This window comes from Heptranchias perlo, chromosome 39 (genome assembly GCF_035084215.1).
Source record: "Heptranchias perlo isolate sHepPer1 chromosome 39, sHepPer1.hap1, whole genome shotgun sequence".
Lineage (NCBI taxonomy): Eukaryota > Metazoa > Chordata > Chondrichthyes > Hexanchiformes > Hexanchidae > Heptranchias > Heptranchias perlo.
Window position 1 is genome coordinate 5401732 of NC_090363.1, and position 21446 is coordinate 5423177.

The following is a 21446-nucleotide window of genomic DNA, read 5'->3' on the forward strand; positions in this document are numbered from 1 at the left end:
GATGAGGTTAGAACCTCTTTTTGCACGACAGCTTGATTAGGAAATGCCCCTCACAATGGGGTGCCCACTGCTTGAACATTGAACAGGCAAAATTCCTCACAGGGGTAGCTGGGGGTTCATATGTCATGCAATGATGGGTCACAGGAGTGGGAAGTATTTTAAAAATCACTGATGCTGTCCTGGAGCATTCCTCGCTCATCGCCATCAGACTCAGCCCCTCCGTGAACCTACTCACCGTGCTCCCTGCAAAACCCGGGTGGTTCCATCCGAGAACCGAATACCCAGCTGCAAAGGACAAAAAACAGGCGATGTTATTCACTCAGATTAGAATCATAATATCCTACAGCACAGGAGGCGGCCATTTGGCCCATCGTGCCTGTGCCGGCTCTTTGAAAGAGCTACCCAATTAGTCCCACTCCCCCTGCTCTTTTCCCATTAGCCCTGCAAGTTTGTCCTTTTCAAAGTATTTATCCAATTTCCTTTCGAAAGTTGCTATTGAATCTACTTCCACCACCCTTCCAGGCAGCGCATTCCACATCATAACAATTATCATAACAATCTAGACTAACAATTCGGAGGTGCCGTCTTTTGGATGAGACATTAAACTAAGGCCCAGTCAGATCTCACGGCCACTATTTGAAGGAGAGCAGGCACAGCACGGTTCCGCATGAAACTTTCTCGGCTCTTCCCCGACAATGTGCCCAGCCTCAACCTAATGTGCTGGCATGACATTTTCCAAATCGCCTATTGGCCTTTTAAGTGCGTGGGGAAATTTAGGGGTGCAGTAGTTTTGCGCCCACTAGGAACTGCATCGAGTCTGCCCCAAATTGGTTTCATGCAAGATGCTTCAAGGACTTTGTTTAAAACGTGCCATACCTTCCAGTGGGGTGGAGACGCACCCAACCTCGTAGAAGCCGGCATTCCCCTCACAGCAGATCACCTGTCATTGAAAAGAAACAAGGCAGTTACTGTGGGGCAGACAGAGACGCCCTCTGTAGTCTAATGCAATTCATTAACACAGCACGACTGCCTGACTGTCAATCTCCCCCTCCTTTTTAAAAAAAATTTGTTCATGGGATGTGGGCGTCGCTGGCCAGGCCGGCATTTATTGCCCATCCCTAATTGCCCTCGAGAAGGTGGTGGTGAGCCGCCTTCTTGAACCGCCGCAGTCCGTGTGGTGAAGGTTCTCCCACAGTGCTGTTAGGAAGGGAGTTCCAGGATTTTGACCCAGCGACGATCAAGGAACTGCGATATATTTCCAAGTCGGGATGGTGTGTGACTTGGAGGGGAACGTGCAGGTGGTGGTGTTCCCATGTGCCTGCTGCTCTTGTCCTTCTGGGAGGTGAAGGTCGCGGGTTTGGGAGGTGCTGTCGAAGCCTTGGCGAGTTGCTGCAGTGCATCCTGTGGATGGTACACACTGCAGCCACAGTGCGCCCTTGGTGGAGGAAGTGAATATAGAAACTTACAGCACAGGAAGTCGCCATTTGGCCCATCGTGCCTGTGCCGGCTCTTTGAAAAAACTATCCAATTAGTCCCATTTCCCACTGCTCTTTCCCCGTAGCCCTACAAATTATTCCTTTTCAAGTATTTATCCAATTCCCTTTTGAAAGTTACTATTAAATCTGCTTCCATCTCCCTTTCAGGCAGTGCATTCCAGATCAGAACAACTCGCTGAGCACAAAAAAAAAAATCCTCATCTCACCACTGGCTTTTTTGCAAATTATTTTAAATCTGTGTCGTCTGGTTACCAACCCTCCTACCACTGATGAAGCTCCCTATTTCCTCTATCAAAACCCCTCATAATTTTGAACGCCTCTATTAAATCTCCCCTGAACCTTCCCTGCTCAAAGGAGAAAAGCCCCAGTTTCTCCACATAATTGAAGTCCCGCAACCCTGGAACCATTCTAGTAAATCTCCTCTGCACCCTCTCTAGGGTTAGGGTTCTTCCTGAAGTGTGGTGCCCAGAATTGGACACAATACTCCAGCTGAAGCCTAACCAGTGTTTTATAAAGGTTCAGCATAACTTCCTTGCTTTTGTACTCTATTTATATAGCCAAAGATTCCGTATGCTTTATTAACAGCTTTCCTCTGGGAGCCCTGAGAAAGCAGCTCCCCAAGTGTCTCTGGGCTGCCACTGATCTCCCCCGCCTGTTTGTGGGACAGCTGTGGGGCATTTCTGTCCTACATGCTCATATACGCAGTCTCAATTTGAAGTGTCAGCCCGTGGCTCAATGGGTAACGCTCTTGCCTCAGAGTCAGAAGGTCGTGGGTTCGAGCCCCACTCCAGGGCTGGCTGTGCTCCCCTCTACTGGTTGGCTATAGAATGCCATGGGCAGGAGACCAGCAGCAGGTTGGTTGATAAAGGGACATGACGCAGGGGGAGACATCAAGGCGGAGAGGGAGGAAGAAGCTTTTTTGTTTGTTAAATGGGCTTGTTGCACCTCAAGTACTTTTTTTTTTAAGAAATGGGATTTGAGTGCTGCACATTAAATAAGGGGGTCCCAGAAAGTCAAGTTAGGCAAACCGGCCCTTGTCCCACCCGGGTGATGACTCCTGCCCACGGTCACTTACCAGCTTCTTGCCACGCTCGCTCTCCGCTGCCCTCCGGTCCACAAACACTGTGTCGATCTGGTTCCCATCGCAGGCAATCAGCTTCGCTCGCTTACCCTGGTGCTGAGAAAGAGAACGAGAAAAGGCGTATCATCTTTATCATAGAATCATACAGCGCAGAGGAGGCCTTTCAGCCCATCAGCCCATCGTGCCTGTGCCGGCTCTTTGAAAGAGGTATCCGATTAGTTCCACTCTCCCCTGCTCTTTCCCCATGGCCCTGCAAATTTTTCCCAACAAGTATTTATCCAAATCCCTTTTGAAAGTTACTATTGAATCTGCTTCCACCACCTTTCCAGAAAGTCCATTCCAGATCATAACAACTCAGAGTAAAAACAATTCTCATATTCCCTCTGGATCTTTTACCAATTACCTTATATCTGCGTCCTCTGGTTACCGACCCTTCTGCCAGTGGAAACAGTTTCTCCTTATTTATTCTATCAAAACCCTTCATAAAATTGAACACCTCTGTCAAATATCCCCTTAACCTTCTCTGTTCTAAGGAGAACAATCCCAGCTTCTCCAGTCGTTCCACATAACTGAAGTCCCTCATCCCTGGTGCCATTCTAGTAAATCTCTTCAGCACCCTCTCCAAGGCCTAGACATTTACGATGCATCAGGAGCAACCTGCGTTCCACCCTCCCCAAATGATCGTTTTTGTTTTAAAATACGGTGGCATTTGTCTCACTGCATCTCTTCCTTCAGTTTAGCAGGTGTTGGGGGGGGGGGGTGCAGTGACGCAGGAGATAAAATCCAGGCTGTGACTTTATTCACTACTCCTCTTGATGTCCTCCGCATTAAGTCAATGCTTTCGGAAGAGGGGGGAAAGAGCAAAATCAAAAAGAAAAGCAGTCATTCTGTGGTTCTGCTGTTGCCATCTACGACTCCTCTGGTCCCAGCTTTTGTTTCTGAATATGTCCCATTACCGCCCTCTTTGCCTTGCACCAACATCTTTTTTTGTCATTTAATCACTCCTGCCCTCCACCCGATCACAGACTTCCCCTTTTGTTCTTTCCTCCCCTTCCTCGGTACTTGCTTATAAACTGTTAAATTCTCTTAACTTCTTCCAGTTCTGTCGAGAGGTCAGCGACCTGAAACGTTAACTCTGTTTCTCTCTCTCTCTCTCTCTCCACACATGCTGCCCTGACCTGACCTGCTGGGTGTTTCCAGGCATTTTCTGTTTTTATTTCAGGTTTCCAGCCTCCGCAGTATTTTGCTTTTGTTTTAAGAAATGCAGTCAGGTGTTTTCAGGGAGTTTCAGAGGAGCCAAGGGAGGTACAACACAGTCCGTCGTTACACTGGGGAGCTGAGCGGTAACCAGTAACCAGGAGAGGGAGTTAAATTGCTCAGTCTGGAAGGTAGGTGGAAATATTAGTAAATGGAGGCAAGTTTTCATCTGATTGGGGGGTCACCATCCAAGCACTGCAGGACATTGCCCCGATACTCCCTCCAGAACGTCGATGTTTACTGGGGTTATTGTCCGGAGTGCTGGCAGCAACATCCAAGCAGCCGTTTGTCACGTGCAACACGAAACAGTGAGTTTAGCTTATTCGACCATGAAGGGCAAAAGAGCGCATTTATACAGTGTCCTTCACCACCTTAGGATGTCCCAAAGCACTTTGCAGACAATGAAGTACTTCTGAAGTGTTTTTTTTTAATTCGTTCATGGGATGTGGGCGTCGCCGGCATTTATTGCCCATCCCGAATTGCCCTTGAGAAGGTGGTGGTGAGCCGCCTTCTTGAACCGCTGCAGTCCGTGTGGTGACGGTTCTCCCACAGTGCTGTTAGGAAGGGAGTTCCAGGATTTTGACCCAGCGACGATGAAGGAACGGCGATATATTTCCAAGTCGGGATGGTGTGTGACTTGGAGGGGAACGTGCAGGTGGTGTTGTTCCCATGTGCCTGCTGCTCTTGTCCATCTAGATGGTAGAGGTCGCGGGTTTGGGAGGTGCTGTCGAAGAATCCTTGGCGAGTTGCTGCAGTGCATCCTGTGGATGGTACACACTGCAGCCACTGTGCGCCGGTGGTGAAGGGTGTGAACGTTTAGGGTGGTGGATGGGGTGCCAATCAAGCGGGCTGCTTTGTCCTGGATGGTGTTGAGCTTCTTGCGTGTTGTCGGAGCTGCACTCATCCAAGCAAGTGGAGAGTATTCTATCACACTCCTGACTTGTGCCTTGTAGATGGTGGAAAGGCTTGTTGTAATGTAGGAAACGCAGCAGCCAATTTGCGCCCAGCAAGGTCCCACAAACAGCAATGTGATAATGACCAGATAATCTGTTTCTGTTTTTCAGCGAGATTGGTTGAGGGATAAATATTGGCCAGGACACCGGCTCTTCTTCGAAATAGTGACCGTCGGATCTTTTACGTACACCCGAGGGGGCGGACGGGGCCCTCGGTTTAACGTCCCATCCGAAAGACGGCACCTCCGACTGTGCAGCGCTGGGATCGTCAGCCTGGATTACGTGCTCAAGTCTCTGGAGTGGGACTCGAACCCAGGACCTTCTGACCCAGGAGGCAAGAGAGAGAGAGAGAGAGAGAGAGAGAGAGTGCTACTCACTGAGCTCAGATTCCTAGTCCAGTAACATAACCGCTACACGACCGTACCCCCGCCCCCACCCAATCTTTACACTGTCCGGGCAGCGTGCGGGCGGATTCCAGCTCCGGAGTGATCGATCGTACCTCCTCCATCAGGCGTGCCTGTCCCTGCAGCAGCATGGGCATGATGGCTTTCTGTAGCAGAGACACTGAGCCAGGGTACAGCATCCGCCGGCCAAAGGAGTTGGCGATGAAATAGCTGCAAAACAAACAGGCGCTTGGTTAACCAGCTGTTACTGGAGGACGGACCTGACCGGAAGATTAGTCGGAGGTTACTAATCACCCTGGTCAGAACAGACAAGGAAGGGTTTAAAAAAAAAAGGTAGACAAACACTTGCATTTGAAACTAAAACAAAACCATTTCTTCACCTCATCATTGGCGGCTGTGCCTTCAGTTGCCTGGGCCCCCAAGCTCTCGAATTCCCTCCCTAAACCTCTCCGCCTCTATCTCCCCTCCTTTAAGATGCTCCTTTGATCAAAAGCTCCTGTGCTAATATCTCTTATGTGGTGCGGTGTCAAATTTTGTTTGCCAATCACTCGTGAAGCTCCTTGGGACCTTTTACTAAACTGGACTTTGAAACACTCTTGCGGCCTGTGAGCAAAGTTTGACAACTTTAGTCAGCCCAGCTTTCGGCTTTTTTTTTTACTTCTAATGAAGCTGAGGTATTACTGCAGGTGGTTTACATACATTACTAGGGTTAGATGAAGTGGGGTGAGGGGAGGCTCGTGTGGAGCATAAACACCGGCACGGACCAGTTGGGCCGAATGGCCTGTTTCTGTGCTGTAAAAATTCAATGTAATCTACGTGGAAAAAACACCCCCATTGCACATAGACGAGCTCACCTGATAATCTGGAAAGGGAATCTCATAAACTGTCCGAAGAAGCTGTCCATCGACCCTCTGTGCTTGTGCTCTGGTTTCAGTAGGGGAACTCCAACCTTGGTCATCTTTGTCAATCCATGATCCTTCCTGGAATGCGAAGAATGGCAGAAGTCAGAGGGCGTCAAAAATACAATCGTCTGCAGGTTACCGAATACGTAGAGAAACAGGAGGAGGCCATTCAGCCCCTCCGGCCCGTTCCACCATTCAATTAGATCATGGCTGATCTGTATCTTAACTCCATCTTGGTTCCGTAACCCTTAATACCCTTGCCCAACAAAAATTTATCAAACTCAGTTTTGAAAATTTCAATGGACCCCCAGCCTCAACAGCGTTTTGGTGGGGGGGGGGGGGGGGGGGGGGGGGGGGGAGGGGAAAAAAAAGAGTTCCAGATTTCCACTACCCTTTGTGTGAAAAACTACTTCCTGACATCACCCCTGAACGGCCTAGCTCTAATTTTAAGGTTATTTCCCTCTTGTTCTGGACTCCCCCACCAGAGGAAATAGTTTCTCTCTATCTACCACATCAAATCCTTCAATCATCTTAAACATCTCGATTAGATCAGCCCTATATTCAAGGGAATACAAGCCTAGTCTGTGTAACCTGCCCTCAAAAGAGGGCCAACATTACAGCTGAACCCAATCCCGTCCTCATCCTGACGTTTAACCAACATGCACTCTCCAGCAATCAGGAGCAGGAACCTTGGCTGATTTGCCCCACCCCCTAACCCAGGGGCAAAGAGGCCCAATTGTAGCCTAGATCAGAGCGTTTACCAACCGACCCACTGAAAAGGCAATTCCAGCACATTTGTAAAGTTGCACTTTTGGAGGTGCCAACACTTTCAGATGAGATGTTAAACCGAGGCCCCGTCTGCCCCCTCAGGTGGATGTAAAAGATCTCACAGCCACTATTTCGAACAGCAGGGGAGTTCTCCCAGGTGTCCTGGGCCAATATTTATCCCTCAACCGACATCACAAAAGCAGATCATCTGGTCATTACCCCAAAGCTGTTTGTGGGATCTTGCTGTGTGCAAATTGGCTGCCGCGTTTCCTACATTACAACAGTGACTACACTTCGAAAGTACTTCATTGGCTGTAAAGCGCTTTGGGACGCCCTGAGGTTGTGAAAGGCGCTATATAAATGCAAGTCTTTCTTTCACTTACTGGCTGCTGACCTCATTCCATCTGAAGTCTTCAGGCCAATGACCAAAATCAAAGCTGTAAGAAGCCAACTTTCTCTGCAAAGAAACAAAAAGAAGAATGTGGAACTCGCTACCACAAGGAGCAGTTGAAGCGAACAAAATAGATGCATTTAAGAGGAAGCTAGATAAGTACATGCGGGAGAAAGGAATGGAAGGATATGCTGATCGGGTTAGATGAAGTAGGGAGGGAGGAGGCTCATGTGCAGCATAAACACCGGCATTGACCTGTTGGGCTGAATGGCCTCTTTTTCAGTGCTGTACATGCTACGTAATTCTTTGCAAGAGAAGCAGTTTCACAGCAGTTGTACAATTCCAAAAAAAAAAGGCAACTCCATGCAATGTGTAGTCAACCGTGAGAGGTTATGACCTGGAATGCGCTGCGCCTGAAAGGGTGGCGGAAGCAGATACAATCGTAGCTTTTAAAAAGCAATTGGATAAGTACTTGAAGGGGAAAAACTTTGCAGGGCTACGGGGAAAAGAGCAGGGGAATGGGACGAATTGGATTGTTCTTACAAAGAGCCAGCATGGGCTCAATGGCCCGAATGGCCTCCTTCTGTGCTGCAACAATTCTATAATACAGTTCCGGGAGTATCCACTGTTTTGAAGTGTACTCACTGCCCTACCTTGTTTTCAGCTGTGTTATTTCGCTTGGTTTCTTCTAAAATGGTGATAAACTGCACATATTCAGGATTGGTCCATCGTCCCAAACCTAGCAAACAGCAAGGGTTACACTCATTCAGATCACAACAGGAAGGAATGGGGTGGGGGTTTGGGGGGTTGCTGGGGTGTACGTTTCCTCCCCGTACACTTTCATCACACTTATCTTTTATCGAGAAACCCAGGTGGAGGGCCATGGTCCACAGTGCAGGACACACAGGAAAGGAGGAGAAAATGAAGCAATTAGATTCCAACCAAGCTTGGGTTTTAGTGATCTGTAGATTGCAGAAGGAAGGGAAGGCTGAGAGAGGTAAGGAGTTAAGAACATAAGAAATAGGAGCGGGAGTAGGCCATCCGGCCCCTCGAGCCTGCTCCGCCATTCAATAAGATGATGGCTGATCTTCGACCTCAACTCCACTTTCCCGCCCGATCCCCATATCCCTTGATTCCCTTAAGAATCCAAAAATCTATCGATCTCAGTCTTGAATATACTCAACGACCTAGCATCCACAGCCCTCCGGGACAGAGAATTCCAAAGATTTACAACCCTCTGAATGAAGAAATTCCTCATCTCAGCCCTAAATGGCCGATCCCTTATCCTGCAACTATGCCCCCTCGTCCTAGACTCTCCACAGGTCTGGGGTCCTGGAAAAGAATGAAGCAATTTACTGGTGAGAAATACAACTTAAGAAATCTCCTACCTCTGAGACAGGCCACACCAGTAAGCATCAGCAGGAGAACACTTGCATAGGGAGTGGCAGGGACGATCTTTGACATACACAGGTAACCTAAACAAAGAAAGCAAGCACAAGATAAACACATCACAATGGCTTTCGCAACAACCTGCTTGGTAAAGGCACCGTGCATTACTTGGGCTGGGATGATCTTAAGTTTGATCTCCAGTCTAATTCGTGCTTTGTGCTGACTGTAACCAGGAGGCAAACTGGGGGGGGGGGGGGGGGGGGGGGCAACAATTGGCTTTGATGCCCTGGGCTGAAGGTTAGAGAGGGAGGGTGCGGGGGGAAGCGGGGAGAAAAAGCGATCATGATTTGTACACCTATCCTGATTAATGCAATTGATAATAGCAAACACCAAGGCCGTCGCCATGTTGGTATCTAACAATTTATTAGTTTGGCAGTGCTTTGAGCTTCTGAGAACCTTACACAGTCCTTTAGAGAAATGGCTGAGCAAACAACATACCAGCCAAAAGAAATCAGGCAAAGACTGTTATGCATGATTTGATTGGTTGGTTTTGTCACGATTGCTAGCTCCTGATTGGTACCTTTGAAAAAGGTTGGAGTGACTTGATTGGTTGCAATTTTTCCCTCCCGGTTTGTGATTGGTGGGGTGAGCCGACCTATCTATAATTTAAGCGAATCCAGCAGACTTAACTTAATAGGCGGCAGTTTTTTGAGCCAATTTAACGCAAGTGCGACAAACACTTTTAAAATGTGACGCACACTTCCCGAATGCACAATACTCACCCGCAAGATGCAAAACTTTTAACAATCCAGATTTTATTTTTCAACGCAGCGAGTTGTTATGAACTGGAATGCACTGCCTGAAAGGACGGTGGAAGCAGATTCAATAGTAACTTTCAAAAGGGAACTGGATAAATACTTGAATGGGGAAAAATTACAGGGCGGTGGGAGAAAAGCAGTGGTGGGGAGGGGAAAAAAAGAGTGGGGACTAATTGGATAGCTCTTTCAAAGAGCCAGCACAGGCAGGATGGGCCCAATGGCCTCCTTCTGTGCTATAAGATTGTGTGAACCAAGGAAAGCGATAGTAACACTTTTTTTTTTACACGGCATGTAAACACACGCTTTATGTGTTTTCCCAAAAGTCTGTTGGGGAATTTCCATCACTCAACACCACCCCCAAGCTGTGAGAGCGAGCCAACGTTCAAATGCACAAGTTTCAGTCACACCTCTTACCTTTCCTGTAGCAGTACAGCAGTAATAATGGGGAGGTGTAGTAGGATACAGACCACAGGATATATGCCTGCGTGGAATCAAACAGAACAATTAGCTGAAGAGTTTTGTCATTCCAGCAGGCAGTTGTGAACTTCATGGTTGACAGGCTAACATTGGGAGTCAGAAATGACCAGGTAAACTGGACATCTTCAGCCTTTGAAAGAGATGCCTCAGGTGGAACTGTTTACAGATTTAGAAGAGACCAAACAGGACACACAAGTTAAACACAGCACAATACTGTCACAGCAAGTTCAGGCCCGTGAAGCATTTCCTACATTACAACAATGACTACACTTCAAAAGTACTTCATTGGCTGTAAAGCACTTTGGGACATCCTGAGGTCGTGAAAGGCGCTACATAAACACAAGTTCTTTCTTTCTTTCTTTACACGGAGTGACCAACATCAGGGACGGTTTCCACGAAGGGCGATGACAGTGGATTCATTTAAGACAGTGTCTGACCCACTGTACCACACAGTCCCAGAGGGGGGAAAAGGACAGTGTCTGACCCACTGCATCACCCAGTCCCAGAGGGGGAAAGGACAGTGTTTGACCCACTGTACCACCCAGTCCCAGAGGGGGAAAGGACAGTGTTTGACCCACTGCACCACCCAGTCCCAGAGGGGGAAAGGACAGTGTTTGACCCACTGTACCACCCAGTCCCAGAGGGGGAAAGGACAGTGTCTGACCCACTGCATCACCCAGTCCCAGAGGGGGAAAAGGACAGTGTCTGACCCACTGTACCACACAGTCCCAGAGGGGGGAAAAGGACAGTGTCTGACCCACTGCATCACCCAGTCCCAGAGGGGGAAAAGGACAGTGTCTGACCCACTGTACCGCCCAGTCCCAGAGGGGGAAAGGACAGTGTCTGACCCACTGTACCACCCAGTCCCAGAGGGGGAAAGGACAGTGTTTGACCCACTGTACCACCCAGTCCCAGAGGGGGAAAGGACAGTGTTTGACCCACTGCACCACCCAGTCCCAGAGGGGGAAAGGACAGTGTTTGACCCACTGCACCACCCAGTCCCTCTCTAGCAAGATTTAACCTTTACTCTGCCTATTTTCAAGCTTCCCAGAAAGAAACAGGATGAGTTGTGATTCTTCAGTTAATTAGACTTTAGACTTGTGAACTGTGGATCATTTCTGCTGGTTCAGCATGTTTCAACAGGTTGTCCAGTGGATTTCTTTCTAAACTTTATTTTCATGGGGACATTCTGCATGAATTTCCCTTCCTTTTCTACTTAGCAATCAGGAGCCAGGATCCTGCCTGATATCTCCTTCTCCCCCCAACCTCTGTAACCTCCTCCAGCCCTACGACCCTCCGAGATCTCTGCGTTCCTCCAATTCTGGCCTCTTGCGCATCCCCGATTTCCATCGCTCCGCCATTGGCGGCCGTGCCTTCAGCTGCCTCGGCCCTAAGCTCTGGAATTCCCTCCCTAAACCTCTCTCCTCCTTCAAGACGCTCCTTAAAACCTACCTCTTCGACCAAGCTTTTGGTCACCTGTCCTAATACCTCCTAATGTGGTTTGGTGTCAAGTTTGGTCTGATTACACTCCTGTGAAACATCTTGGGACATATTTCTATGTTAAAAGGCGCTATAGAAATGCAAGTTGTTGTTTCAGGTATTTACTTTTTATGGTTTTATGCTAACATCAATCACTGGCTGCCAACAGCACTCTCACCTCTGAGTACAGAAGGGCGTGGCTTCAAAGCCCACACTCAGACGTGAGCCCATATTCTAGGCTGACAGTGCAGCATTCCCTCAGTGTTGCACTGTCGGAGGTGCCGTGCCTCAGATGAGACATTAAACCGAGGCCCCATCTGAGCATTCTGGTGGACGCTAAAGGTCCTACTGGACGACGTAAAGCAATAAAGCTATTTCTGAAGCTTAAATTATAAAGGAAGATTTGCATTTATAAAGCACCTTTCATGACTTCAGGTCGTCCCAAACATTTTTACAGCCAATTGAGTACTTTTTGAAATGTAGTCACTTTTGTAATTTAGGCAGCTAATTTGCATACAGGAAGCTCCCAGATAATCTGTTTTAGTGGCATTGGTTGAGGGATAAATATTGGCCAGGACACCAGGAAGAACTCCCCTGCTGTTCTTCGAAATAGTGCTGTGGGATCTTTTACATCCACCTGAGGGGGCAGACGGGGCATCGGTTCAACATCTCATCCGAAAGACGGCACCTCCGACAGTGCAGCACTCCCTCAGCACTGGGTTGTGTGCTCAAGTCTCAGGTGTGGAACTTGAACCCATGTCCCTTCTGACTCAGAGGCGAGAATAAAGTCCACTGAGCCACGGCTGACATCCAGTTTAACGTCACTATAATATTAGCATTTATTTCAGTGTTATGTTGTGTGAACTCGAACAGATACAAAAAACAGACAGCCTGAGAATGTCCCTGGACCTCAAGGCAGTCTCAGAACTCAAAAACAGATACAAGCAACAAGGTGATTCCAAATCCCGCTGAAGTGTTTGTTCAGCTCCATGCACAGTCAGTGCCTTCAAAGGAGATAACTTTGAGCCTGCAGTCAATAACTATATTGCCTAAGTAATACGATGAACACGAAGAGTCTCTTTATTGGGAAGGAATAACTGCAAGATTCAGAGAAAGTAAATACCATTAAAAAAAGAGATCAAACACTTACCCATCCCAGGATGCTGTCCGAATGTTTCTCCATAATCTTCGGGAGATAGTAGAATCCCTGCTAATGAACAAATAGTTTGTGATTTAATATTACTATCACCTCACCAGGAAGCTACAGTACATTAAAAAACATAAGGGGACTGGGTGGTACAATGGGTCAGAAATTGTCCTTTCCCCCTCTGGGACTGGGTGGTACAGTGGTTCAGGCACTGACCTTTCCCCCTCTGGGACTGGGTGGTACAGTGGGTCAGACACTGTCCTTTCCCCCTCTGGGACTGGGTGGTACAGTGGGTCAGACATTGACCTTTTCCCCTCTGGGACTGGGTGGTACAGTGGGTCAGACACTGTCCTTTCCCCCTCTGGGACTGGGTGGTACAGTGGGTCAGACACTGTCCTTTCACCCTCTGGGATTGGGTGGTACAGTGGGTCAGACACTGTCCTTTCCCCCTCTGGGACTGGGTGGTACAGTGGGTCAGGCACTGTCCTTTCCCCCTCTGGGACTGGGTGGTACAGTGGGTCAGGCACTGTCCTTTCCCCCTCTGGGACTGGGTGGTACAGTGGGTCAGGCACTGTCCTTTCCCCCTCGGGGACTGGGTGGTACAGTGGGTCAGGCACTGACCTTTCCCCCTCTGGGACTGGGTGGTACAGTGGGTCAGGCACTGACCTTTCCCCCTCGGGGACTGGGTGGTACAGTGGGTCAGACATTGACCTTCCACCACCGAGACCTGGGTTTGAATCCAGATCGAATTAAATGTGCCTGTATCTGCAGGCTGCAAGAGATCTATTTAGAATGATCTTGGGCAATCTGAACCCGTTTCCTAGTGGGCGTGGAGCCCACAGCCAAAACATGGCCCTAATTCATCACTAAATTGGCAATCTCTCTGAGAGACCAAAGGGCAGCTGGCATGAGAAGTGAAAATGTCACATTGGTGCAGTGGGGAGACCCCTCTGTACTTGGGACTAAGGCAAATTGCTGGGACACTGCAGAGGCAGGTTTGCTGTGCAGGTGACTGTGCTTGTTGCTGACATTAAAAGTGTTCAGTTCCCCAGCAGTAACTCCCCCGAGCCTTGCACCGCACATAACACTCACCAAAAAAACTTGCAAGTGGAAAATAGTGCAGAGAAAATACTGAAACTATAAAAAGGCAGCCACCTCTCAAATTCAGGAGGTAGCTTGATCTTAGCTGGCTTAAATGTATTGGCTGTACTTTCCTTCTCCCGTCCACTTCCCTTTTTTGAAATGTTCCAATGAAGCTCAACGGAAGCTCGAGGAACAGCACCTGATCTTTCGATTAGGCACTTTACAAACATCCGCCCTCAACACTGAGTTCGACAACTTCAGATCATAACCACTGCTCCCATTGTCTCGAATGTAAGGAATCTTACAACACCAGGTTATAGTCCAACAAATTTATTTTAAAATCACAAGCTTTCGGAGATTATCTCCTTCGTCTCGGACAGCAGGTGCTGGTAATGGTTCTGCTGTACCCATTTACACCTCTAGACCCATCTTTTGTTTCTTTACTTGTCCCATTACCACCCCCTTTAGCCTTACACCATCACTCCCTCCCTCCCTCCACCCTATCAGAGACCTTTCCTTTTGCTCTTCCCCCCCCCCCCCACTCCCTGGCTGTGTGCTTGCTTATAAACTGTTAAATCTCTAACTTCTTCCAGTTCTGTTGAAAGGTCATTGACCTGAAACGTTGACTCTCTCTCTCTCTCTCTCTCTCTCTCTCCACAGATGCTGCCCCGACCTGCTGAGTGTTTCCAGCATTTTATGGTTTTATTTCAGAATTTCAGGAGCTGCAGTATTATGCTTTTGTAACATTCCCCAACAGTTTTCTCCCCCCCCTCTCCTGAAGGCACTGACTCAGGCTAGGAATATGGTTCCACAGACACCAGCTGACTTCTGTTACCTAGAACCTTGCAGCGCAGAAAAAGGTCGTTCAGCCCATTGTACCTGTGCCATCTCTCTGGAAAAAGCTTTCCACTGAGTCCCAAATCCTTTTTCTTTTACAAATACTTATCCACTTCTCTTTTAAAAATGATTGTGGATTCTGCTTCCACCACCGTTTCTGGTTGGGCATTTCATGTCTTAACAACCCTCTGCGTAAACAAAAAATTCTCCTGGCCTTTCCCTTCATTCTTTTGGCCTTCAGCCGTGACTCATGGGCAGCATTCACCCCTCTGAGTCACAAGGTCATGGGTGCAAGACCCACTCCAGAGATTCGAGCACATAATCGAGGCTGACACTCCCAGTGCAGTACCGAGGGAGTACTGCACAGTCGGAAGTGCCGTCTTTCGGATGAGACGTTAAACCGAGGCCCCATCTGCCCTCTCAGGTGGGCATAAAATGTTCCAATGGCATCATTTCAAAGAAGAACTGGGGAATTCTCCCCAGCATCCTGGCCAACATTTATCCCTCATCCAACACCTAAAATTAAAGTGAATGGTAGAAGGATTATGAGGGAGCTGAGAAAAAAAAATTCACCCAGAGGGTGGTGGGGGTCTGGAACTCACTGCCTGAAAGGGTGGTAGAGGCAGAAACCCTCAACTCACTTAAAAAATACCTGAATGTGCACCTGAAGTGTAGTGACCTACAGGGCTACGGACCAAGCGCTGGAAAAGGATAGGGAGGGGCCGGAAATAAAGGTTCTAAATTGGGGGAAGGCCGATTTTAATAGGATAAGGCAGGATCTGGCCAAAATGGACTGGGATCAGCTGCTTGTAGGAAAATCCGCATCGGAGCAATGGGAGTCTTTCAGAAGGGAGATTGAGACCATACAATGGCAACATGTTCCCGTAAAGGTCAAGGGTGGTTCCAAGAACTCCAGGGAACCTTGGATGTCAGGGGATATACGAGAATGGATTAGGAAAAAAAGGAGGGCTTTTGGCAGATACAAAAGGCTAAAGACGGAGGAAGCCCTAGTGGAGTACAAAAAGTGCAGGGGGATACTTAAAAAAAGAAATTAGGAGATCAAGGAGGGGCCATGAAATAACACTGGCGAGCAAAATAAAGGAAAATCCTAAGATGTTTTATAAGTATATTAAGGGTAAGAGGATGACTAGGGAAAAAATAGGGCCCATTAGGGACAAAAATGGCAATGTGTGTGTGGAGCCGGCAGATGCAGGAGGGGTTCTAAATGAATTTTTTGCATCTGTTTTCACTATGGAGAAGGACGATGTAGACATAGAAATACGGCAGGGGGACTGTGATATACTCGAACATATTAACATCAAGCGGGAGGAGGTATTGGCGGTTTTAGCAGGCCTAAAAATGGATAAATCCCCAGGCCCGGACGAAATGTATCCCAGGCTACTGTGTGAGGCAAAGGAGGAGATTGCGGGGGCTCTAACACATATATTCAGAACCTCTCTGGCCACAGGGGATGTGCCAGAGGACTGGAGAACCGCTAATGTAGTACCATTATTCAAGAAGGGGAGTAGGGAAAAACCGGGGAACTACAGGCCAGTGAGCCTAACATCAGTGGTAGGAAAATTATTGGAAAAAATTCTGAAGGACAAAATTAGTCTCCACTTGGAGAAGCAAGGATTAATCAGGGATAGTCAACATGGCTTTGTCAAGGGAAGATCATGTCTGACTAATTTGATTGAATTTTTTGAGGGGGTGACTAGGCGTGTGGATGAGGGTAACGCAGTGGATGTGGTATACATGGATTTCAGTAAGGCCTTCGATAAAGTCCCCCACAGGAGACTGGTCAAGAAGGTACGAGCCCATGGAATCCAGGGTGCCTTGGCACTTGGGATACAAAACTGGCTTAGTGGCAGAAGGCAGAGGGTGATGGTCAAAGGTTGTTTTTGTGACTGGAAGCCTGTGGCCAGTGGGGTACCACAGGGATCGGTGCTGGGTCCCTTGCTGTTTGTGGTCTACATTAATGACTTGGATATGAATGTAAAAGGTATGATCAGTAAGTTCGCTGCTGATACAAAAATTGGTAGGGTGGTAAATAGCGAGGAGGATAGCCTCAGTCTGCAGGACGATATAGATGGGTTGGTCAGATGGGCAGAACAGTGGCAAATGGAATTTAACCCGGAAAAGTGCAAGGTGATGCACTTTGGAGGGACTAACAAGGCAAGGGAATACACAATGAATGGGAGGACCCTAGGCAAGACAGAGGGTCAGAGGGATCTTGGTGTGCAAGTTCACAGATCCCTGAAGGCGGCGGAACAGGTAGATAAGGTGGTAAAGAAGGCATATGGGATATTTGCCTTTATTAGCCGAGGCATAGAATATAAGAGCAAGGAGGTTATGATGGAGCTGTATAAAACACTGGTTAGGCCACAGCTGGAGTACTGTGTGCAGTTCTGGTCGCCACACTACAGGAAGGATGTGATCGCTTTGGAGAGGGTGCAGAGGAGATTCACCAGGATGTTACCAGGGCTGGAGCGCTTCAGCTATGAAGAGAGACTGGGAAGATTGGGTTTGTTTTCCTTGGAGCAGAGGAGGCTGAGGGGGGACGTGATTGAGGTGTACAAAATTATGAGGGGCACAGATAGGATGGATACTGAGGAGCTTTATCCCTTCGTTGAGGGTACAATAACAAGGGGACATAGATTCAAGGTAAAAGGCGGGAGGTTTAGAGGGGATTTGAGAAAGAACTTTTTCACCCAGAGGGTGGTTGGAGTCTGGAACTCACTGCCTGAAAGGGTTGTGGAGGCAGGAACCCTCACAACATTCAAGAAGCATTTGGATGAGCACTTGAAATGCCATAGCATACAAGGCTACGGACCAAATGCTGGAATATGGGATTAGAGTAGACAGGGCTTGATGGCCGGCGCGGACACGATGGGCCGAAGGGCCTCTATCCGTGCTGTATAACTCTATGACTCTATGACTCAAGTGGGATTAGGCTGGGTGGCTCATTTTCAGCCAGCGCGGACACGATGGGCCGAATGGCCTCCTTCTGTGCCGTAAATTTTCAGTGATTTTAAAATCAGATGATCTGGTCATTATCTCACCGCTGTTTGTGGGACCTTGCTGTGCACAAGTTGGCTGCCGCATTTAATAAATTACAACAGTGTCTACGCTTCAAAAAGTACTTTGTGGGCTGTAAAGCACTTTGGGACACTCTGAGGTCGTGAAAGGCGCTGTAGAAAAGCAAGTTCTTTCTTTTGGTGGTGATCTTAAAGTTATGCCCTGAATTTACCTCACCGTTATTCATGTACGAGTCTTGGCGCTGAGTGGTGGATTTTGACATTTCTGAAGAAAATTGCAAGCGGTGACGGCCCATGATTTATTTTCGGAGGGGGGGGGGGGTAACCTCTGGGGGCAGGAACATTCCATTTTAAGACACTTTACATGCCAGCTATTCCAGAATTTGAGAATAAACCATTTAAATATACATGCAAATATTTTACACTATGAATATTACTCCAAGGGGGCAGCACAGATTCACCAGAATGATACCGGGGCTAAAAGGGTTAAATTAGGACAGGTTGCATAGACTAGATTTGTATTCCCTCGAGTATAGAAGATTAAGGGATGATCTAATTGAAGTGTTTAAGATTTGTTAAAGGATTTGGTAGGGTAGATAGAGAGAAACTATTTCCTCTAGTTGGGGGGGGGGGGGGGGGGGGGGGGAAGGGAAGAGTCGGGAGTCCAGAACAAGGGGGCATAACCTTAAGATTAGAGCTAGGCCGTTCAGGGGTGATGTCAGGAAGCACTTCTTCACACAAAGGGGAATGGAAATCTGAAACTCCCCCAAAAAGCTGTTGAGGCTGGGGGTCAATTGAAAACGCCAAAACTAAGATGGATAGAATTTTGTTAGGCAAAGGGTATTAAGGGTTATGGAACCAAGGCGGGTAGATGGAGTTAAAGTACAGGTCAGCCATGATCTAACAGAACTGCGGAACAGCCTCGAGGGGCTGAATGGGCCTCCCCCTGTTCCGATGTTCCAAACGACTTGGTTCAGTGTTGACGTGAGAGAATATATCCCAGCACAGCTGAGAAACCCAAGCAGCTTTTAATTGTACCAAAGCACCTTTGACACAACACCAGAATCTGAAAACGTTTAAAAACAACCTTAAGTTCCACTTGTGCCAGTTCAGTCCAAGAAATACACTTCAGTCACTAAATCTTCCACAGAGTGAGTGCGTGTGCGTGCGTGCCCGAAACTCGGGGTCATAAATTTAAGATAGTCACTAATAAACCCAATAAAGAATTTAAGAGAAACTTCTTTACCCAGAGAGTGGTTAGAGTGTGGAACCACAAGGAGCGGTTGAGGCGAATAGCATAGATGCATTTAAGGGGAAGCTAGATAAGTGCATGAGGGAGAAAGGAATAGAAGGATATGATGATAGGGTTAGATGAGGTAGGGTGGGAGGTGGCTGGTGTGGAGCATAAACACCAGCATGGACCAGTTGGGCCGAACGGCCTGTTTCTGCGCTGTAAATTCTATCTAATGTACTGTGGAACGTCACAGCCAAACTCAATCCTGGTCTAGCCACATGTTACACGCACGTGCAGCGATCAGGAGCGGGAAATGCTGGCTGATTTTCCTACTTCCCAACCCAGGGATCATTTGGTTCCTCTACCAAGCTGTCCAGCTGAGATCGACTTAATCAGCGTCTGTCGGAACCTGGCACCTTCTCCTCTGTACAGCTCAGTACTAACCTGGGCATCATCTTTACTCACCAGGGCATCAGAGGCGGGCACTTTCTGGGCTGCATTAGATTTCCCAGGTGTAGACTGGGATGATGAATCGAGAACAAATTCATGAACGAGTTATAGTCAGTGTCAGGATACAAAAAAAGAAACAGTATAAAATGGGTTTTCATACTGTTATCCATTTGAGCCATACTTCAAACATGTGTATATTATTTTTTTTTTAAATCTTTCATAAAGTGCACACTCCCTGTCTGCAAACGTTAATTCTTTTTCTAACAATTTTTGACCATGCTTTTGTAAATTGAAATATCAACGTTACCCATTCAATTTTACCAAGTCAACGGTCACGGTGTAGTTGCAAGCTCTGGCCACTAGTTGGCTCTGTGCAACAAGTTTCTGAAGTCTCTCTCCCAGCTCCCTTCCCACCTTGCATTAAAAAAAAAACACATATTCTACTGACCGTGGGCGACATCAGGAGCAATTTACTTGTTACTCTGGAAACGAGCCAGGTAAAGCACTAATAACGGTCTGCTAGTCCACCATATCCCTTTGTGATTTGATTCCAATATCAGTATGGAGGCAGCGTGAGTTTATTGAGAAAGCTAGCCCAGGAATTAGAATGTGTCGTCATCGGCATTGAATATTATTCATGCTATCACTACACTTTGAGTAATACAGTACGCCACTAACACATTTTCTTGGGAACTGGGTGAGTCAGATACAGCCTTTCATCTCTGAGATCTGGGTTTAAAGTCAGCCTAGGATGTCTGTATGCAAATCTCCTCTGCCTGCTGAAACAAAGGGGCACATGTATATAAATCACTAAAAACTAGTGGACAGGTACAAAGGCTGGAATACAAAAGGGTGGAAGTTACGCTTCCGTTGTATAAAGCTCAGGTTAGACCCCCATCTGGGCACCGCACCTTAGGAAGGATACACTGGCCTTGGAGCGGGTGCAGCATAGATTCACCAAAATGAAACCGGGGCTAAAAGGGGTTAAATTATGGGGACAGGTTGCACAGACTAGGCTTGTATTCCCTTGAGTATAAAAGAATAAGGGGTCATCTGATTGAGGTGTTTAAAATGATTAAAGGAGTTGATAGAGAAAAATTATTTCCATTGGTGGGGAAGTGTCTAACCCATGCTGCACATGATCTGGTAGAGTTTGACAGGACAGTGTAGAGGGAGCTTTACTCTGTATCTAACCCATGCAGTACCTGCCCTGGGAGTATTTGATGGGACAGTGTAGAGGGAGCTTTATTCTGTATCTAACCAGTGCTGTACATGATCTGGGAGAGTTTGACAGGACAGTGTAGAGGGAGCTTTACTCTGTATCTAACCCGTACTGTACCTGCCCTGGGAGTGTTTGATGGGACAGTGTAGAGGGAGCATTACTCTGTATTTAACCTGTGCTGTACCTGCCCTGGGAGTGTTTGTTGCTGATACGGAGTCCCTGAAATAGGAAAATTATTCAACATTGACAATCTAGAAATGAATTCTAGTGCTGAGTGCAACAACCACCTACAGTTACAATAAAAAATAAACCAAAATGAAAGACTCATTTACACAAACCATTAATCTCAGATACTGACAGATCTGGAGAATACTTCCAGCATTTTGTTTTTTTGCAATTTTCCTCAAATGAACAAAACATTAAAGGGAAAACACAGTGAGTTAAAATGCTGGGTCATCTTATTTCACAACAAAACTGAAAATTTTGCTTGGCTTTTAATTTTTTTTTATAAAACAGATTATTAACTGTGTGTTTTAAGCCCTCCCCACTGCAGCTTTTCTCATTCCCCCAGTGCAGGCCCTCTGCCCCACTGCAGTTTCTCTCATTCCCCCAGTGCAGGCCCACTGCCTCACTGCAGTTTCTCCCATTCCCCAGTGCAGGCCCTCTGTCTCACTGCAGTTTCTCCCATTCCCCCAGTGCAGGCCCACTGTCTCACTGCAGTTTTTCTCATTCCCCCAGTGCAGGCCCACTGTCTCACTGCAGTTTCTCCCATTCCCCCAGTGCAGGCCCACTGTCGCACTGCAGTTTCTCCCATTCCCCCAGTGCAGGCCCTCTGTCTCACTGCAGCTTCCCCCAGTGCAGGCCCTCTGTCTCACTGCAGCTTCCCCCAGTGCAGGCCCTCTGTCTCACTGCAGCTTCCCCCAGTGCAGGCCCTCTGTCTCACTGCAGCTTCCCCCAGTGCAGGCCCTCTGTCTCACTGCAGCTTCCCCCAGTGCAGGCCCTCTGTCTCACTGCAGCTTC

General features: G+C 47.7%; 1 protein-coding gene across 4 annotated transcripts in view; it reads right to left on the reverse strand.

The window, feature by feature from the left end:
• Window positions 1-21446, reverse strand: part of abhd16a (abhydrolase domain containing 16A, phospholipase) — a 42634-nt gene that overhangs the window by 15621 nt on the left and 5567 nt on the right. Inside the window, exons 2-12 of one of the 4 annotated variants that reach the window (XM_067973943.1) lie at window positions 19220-19273; window positions 12566-12622; window positions 9874-9940; window positions 8641-8727; window positions 7906-7991; window positions 7245-7318; window positions 6046-6171; window positions 5287-5401; window positions 2572-2673; window positions 877-940; window positions 236-285 (exon numbers count right to left, since the gene is read on the reverse strand). In XM_067973943.1, coding sequence (XP_067830044.1) covers window positions 236-285; window positions 877-940; window positions 2572-2673; window positions 5287-5401; window positions 6046-6171; window positions 7245-7318; window positions 7906-7991; window positions 8641-8727; window positions 9874-9940; window positions 12566-12622; window positions 19220-19273 — 882 coding nt within the window. Of the gene's footprint in view, window positions 1-235; window positions 286-876; window positions 941-2571; window positions 2674-5286; window positions 5402-6045; window positions 6172-7244; window positions 7319-7905; window positions 7992-8640; window positions 8728-9873; window positions 9941-12565; window positions 12626-19219; window positions 19274-21446 lie in introns of all 4 variants that reach the window. The other 3 variants (XM_067973942.1, XM_067973945.1, XM_067973944.1) reach the window with 3 other exon arrangements.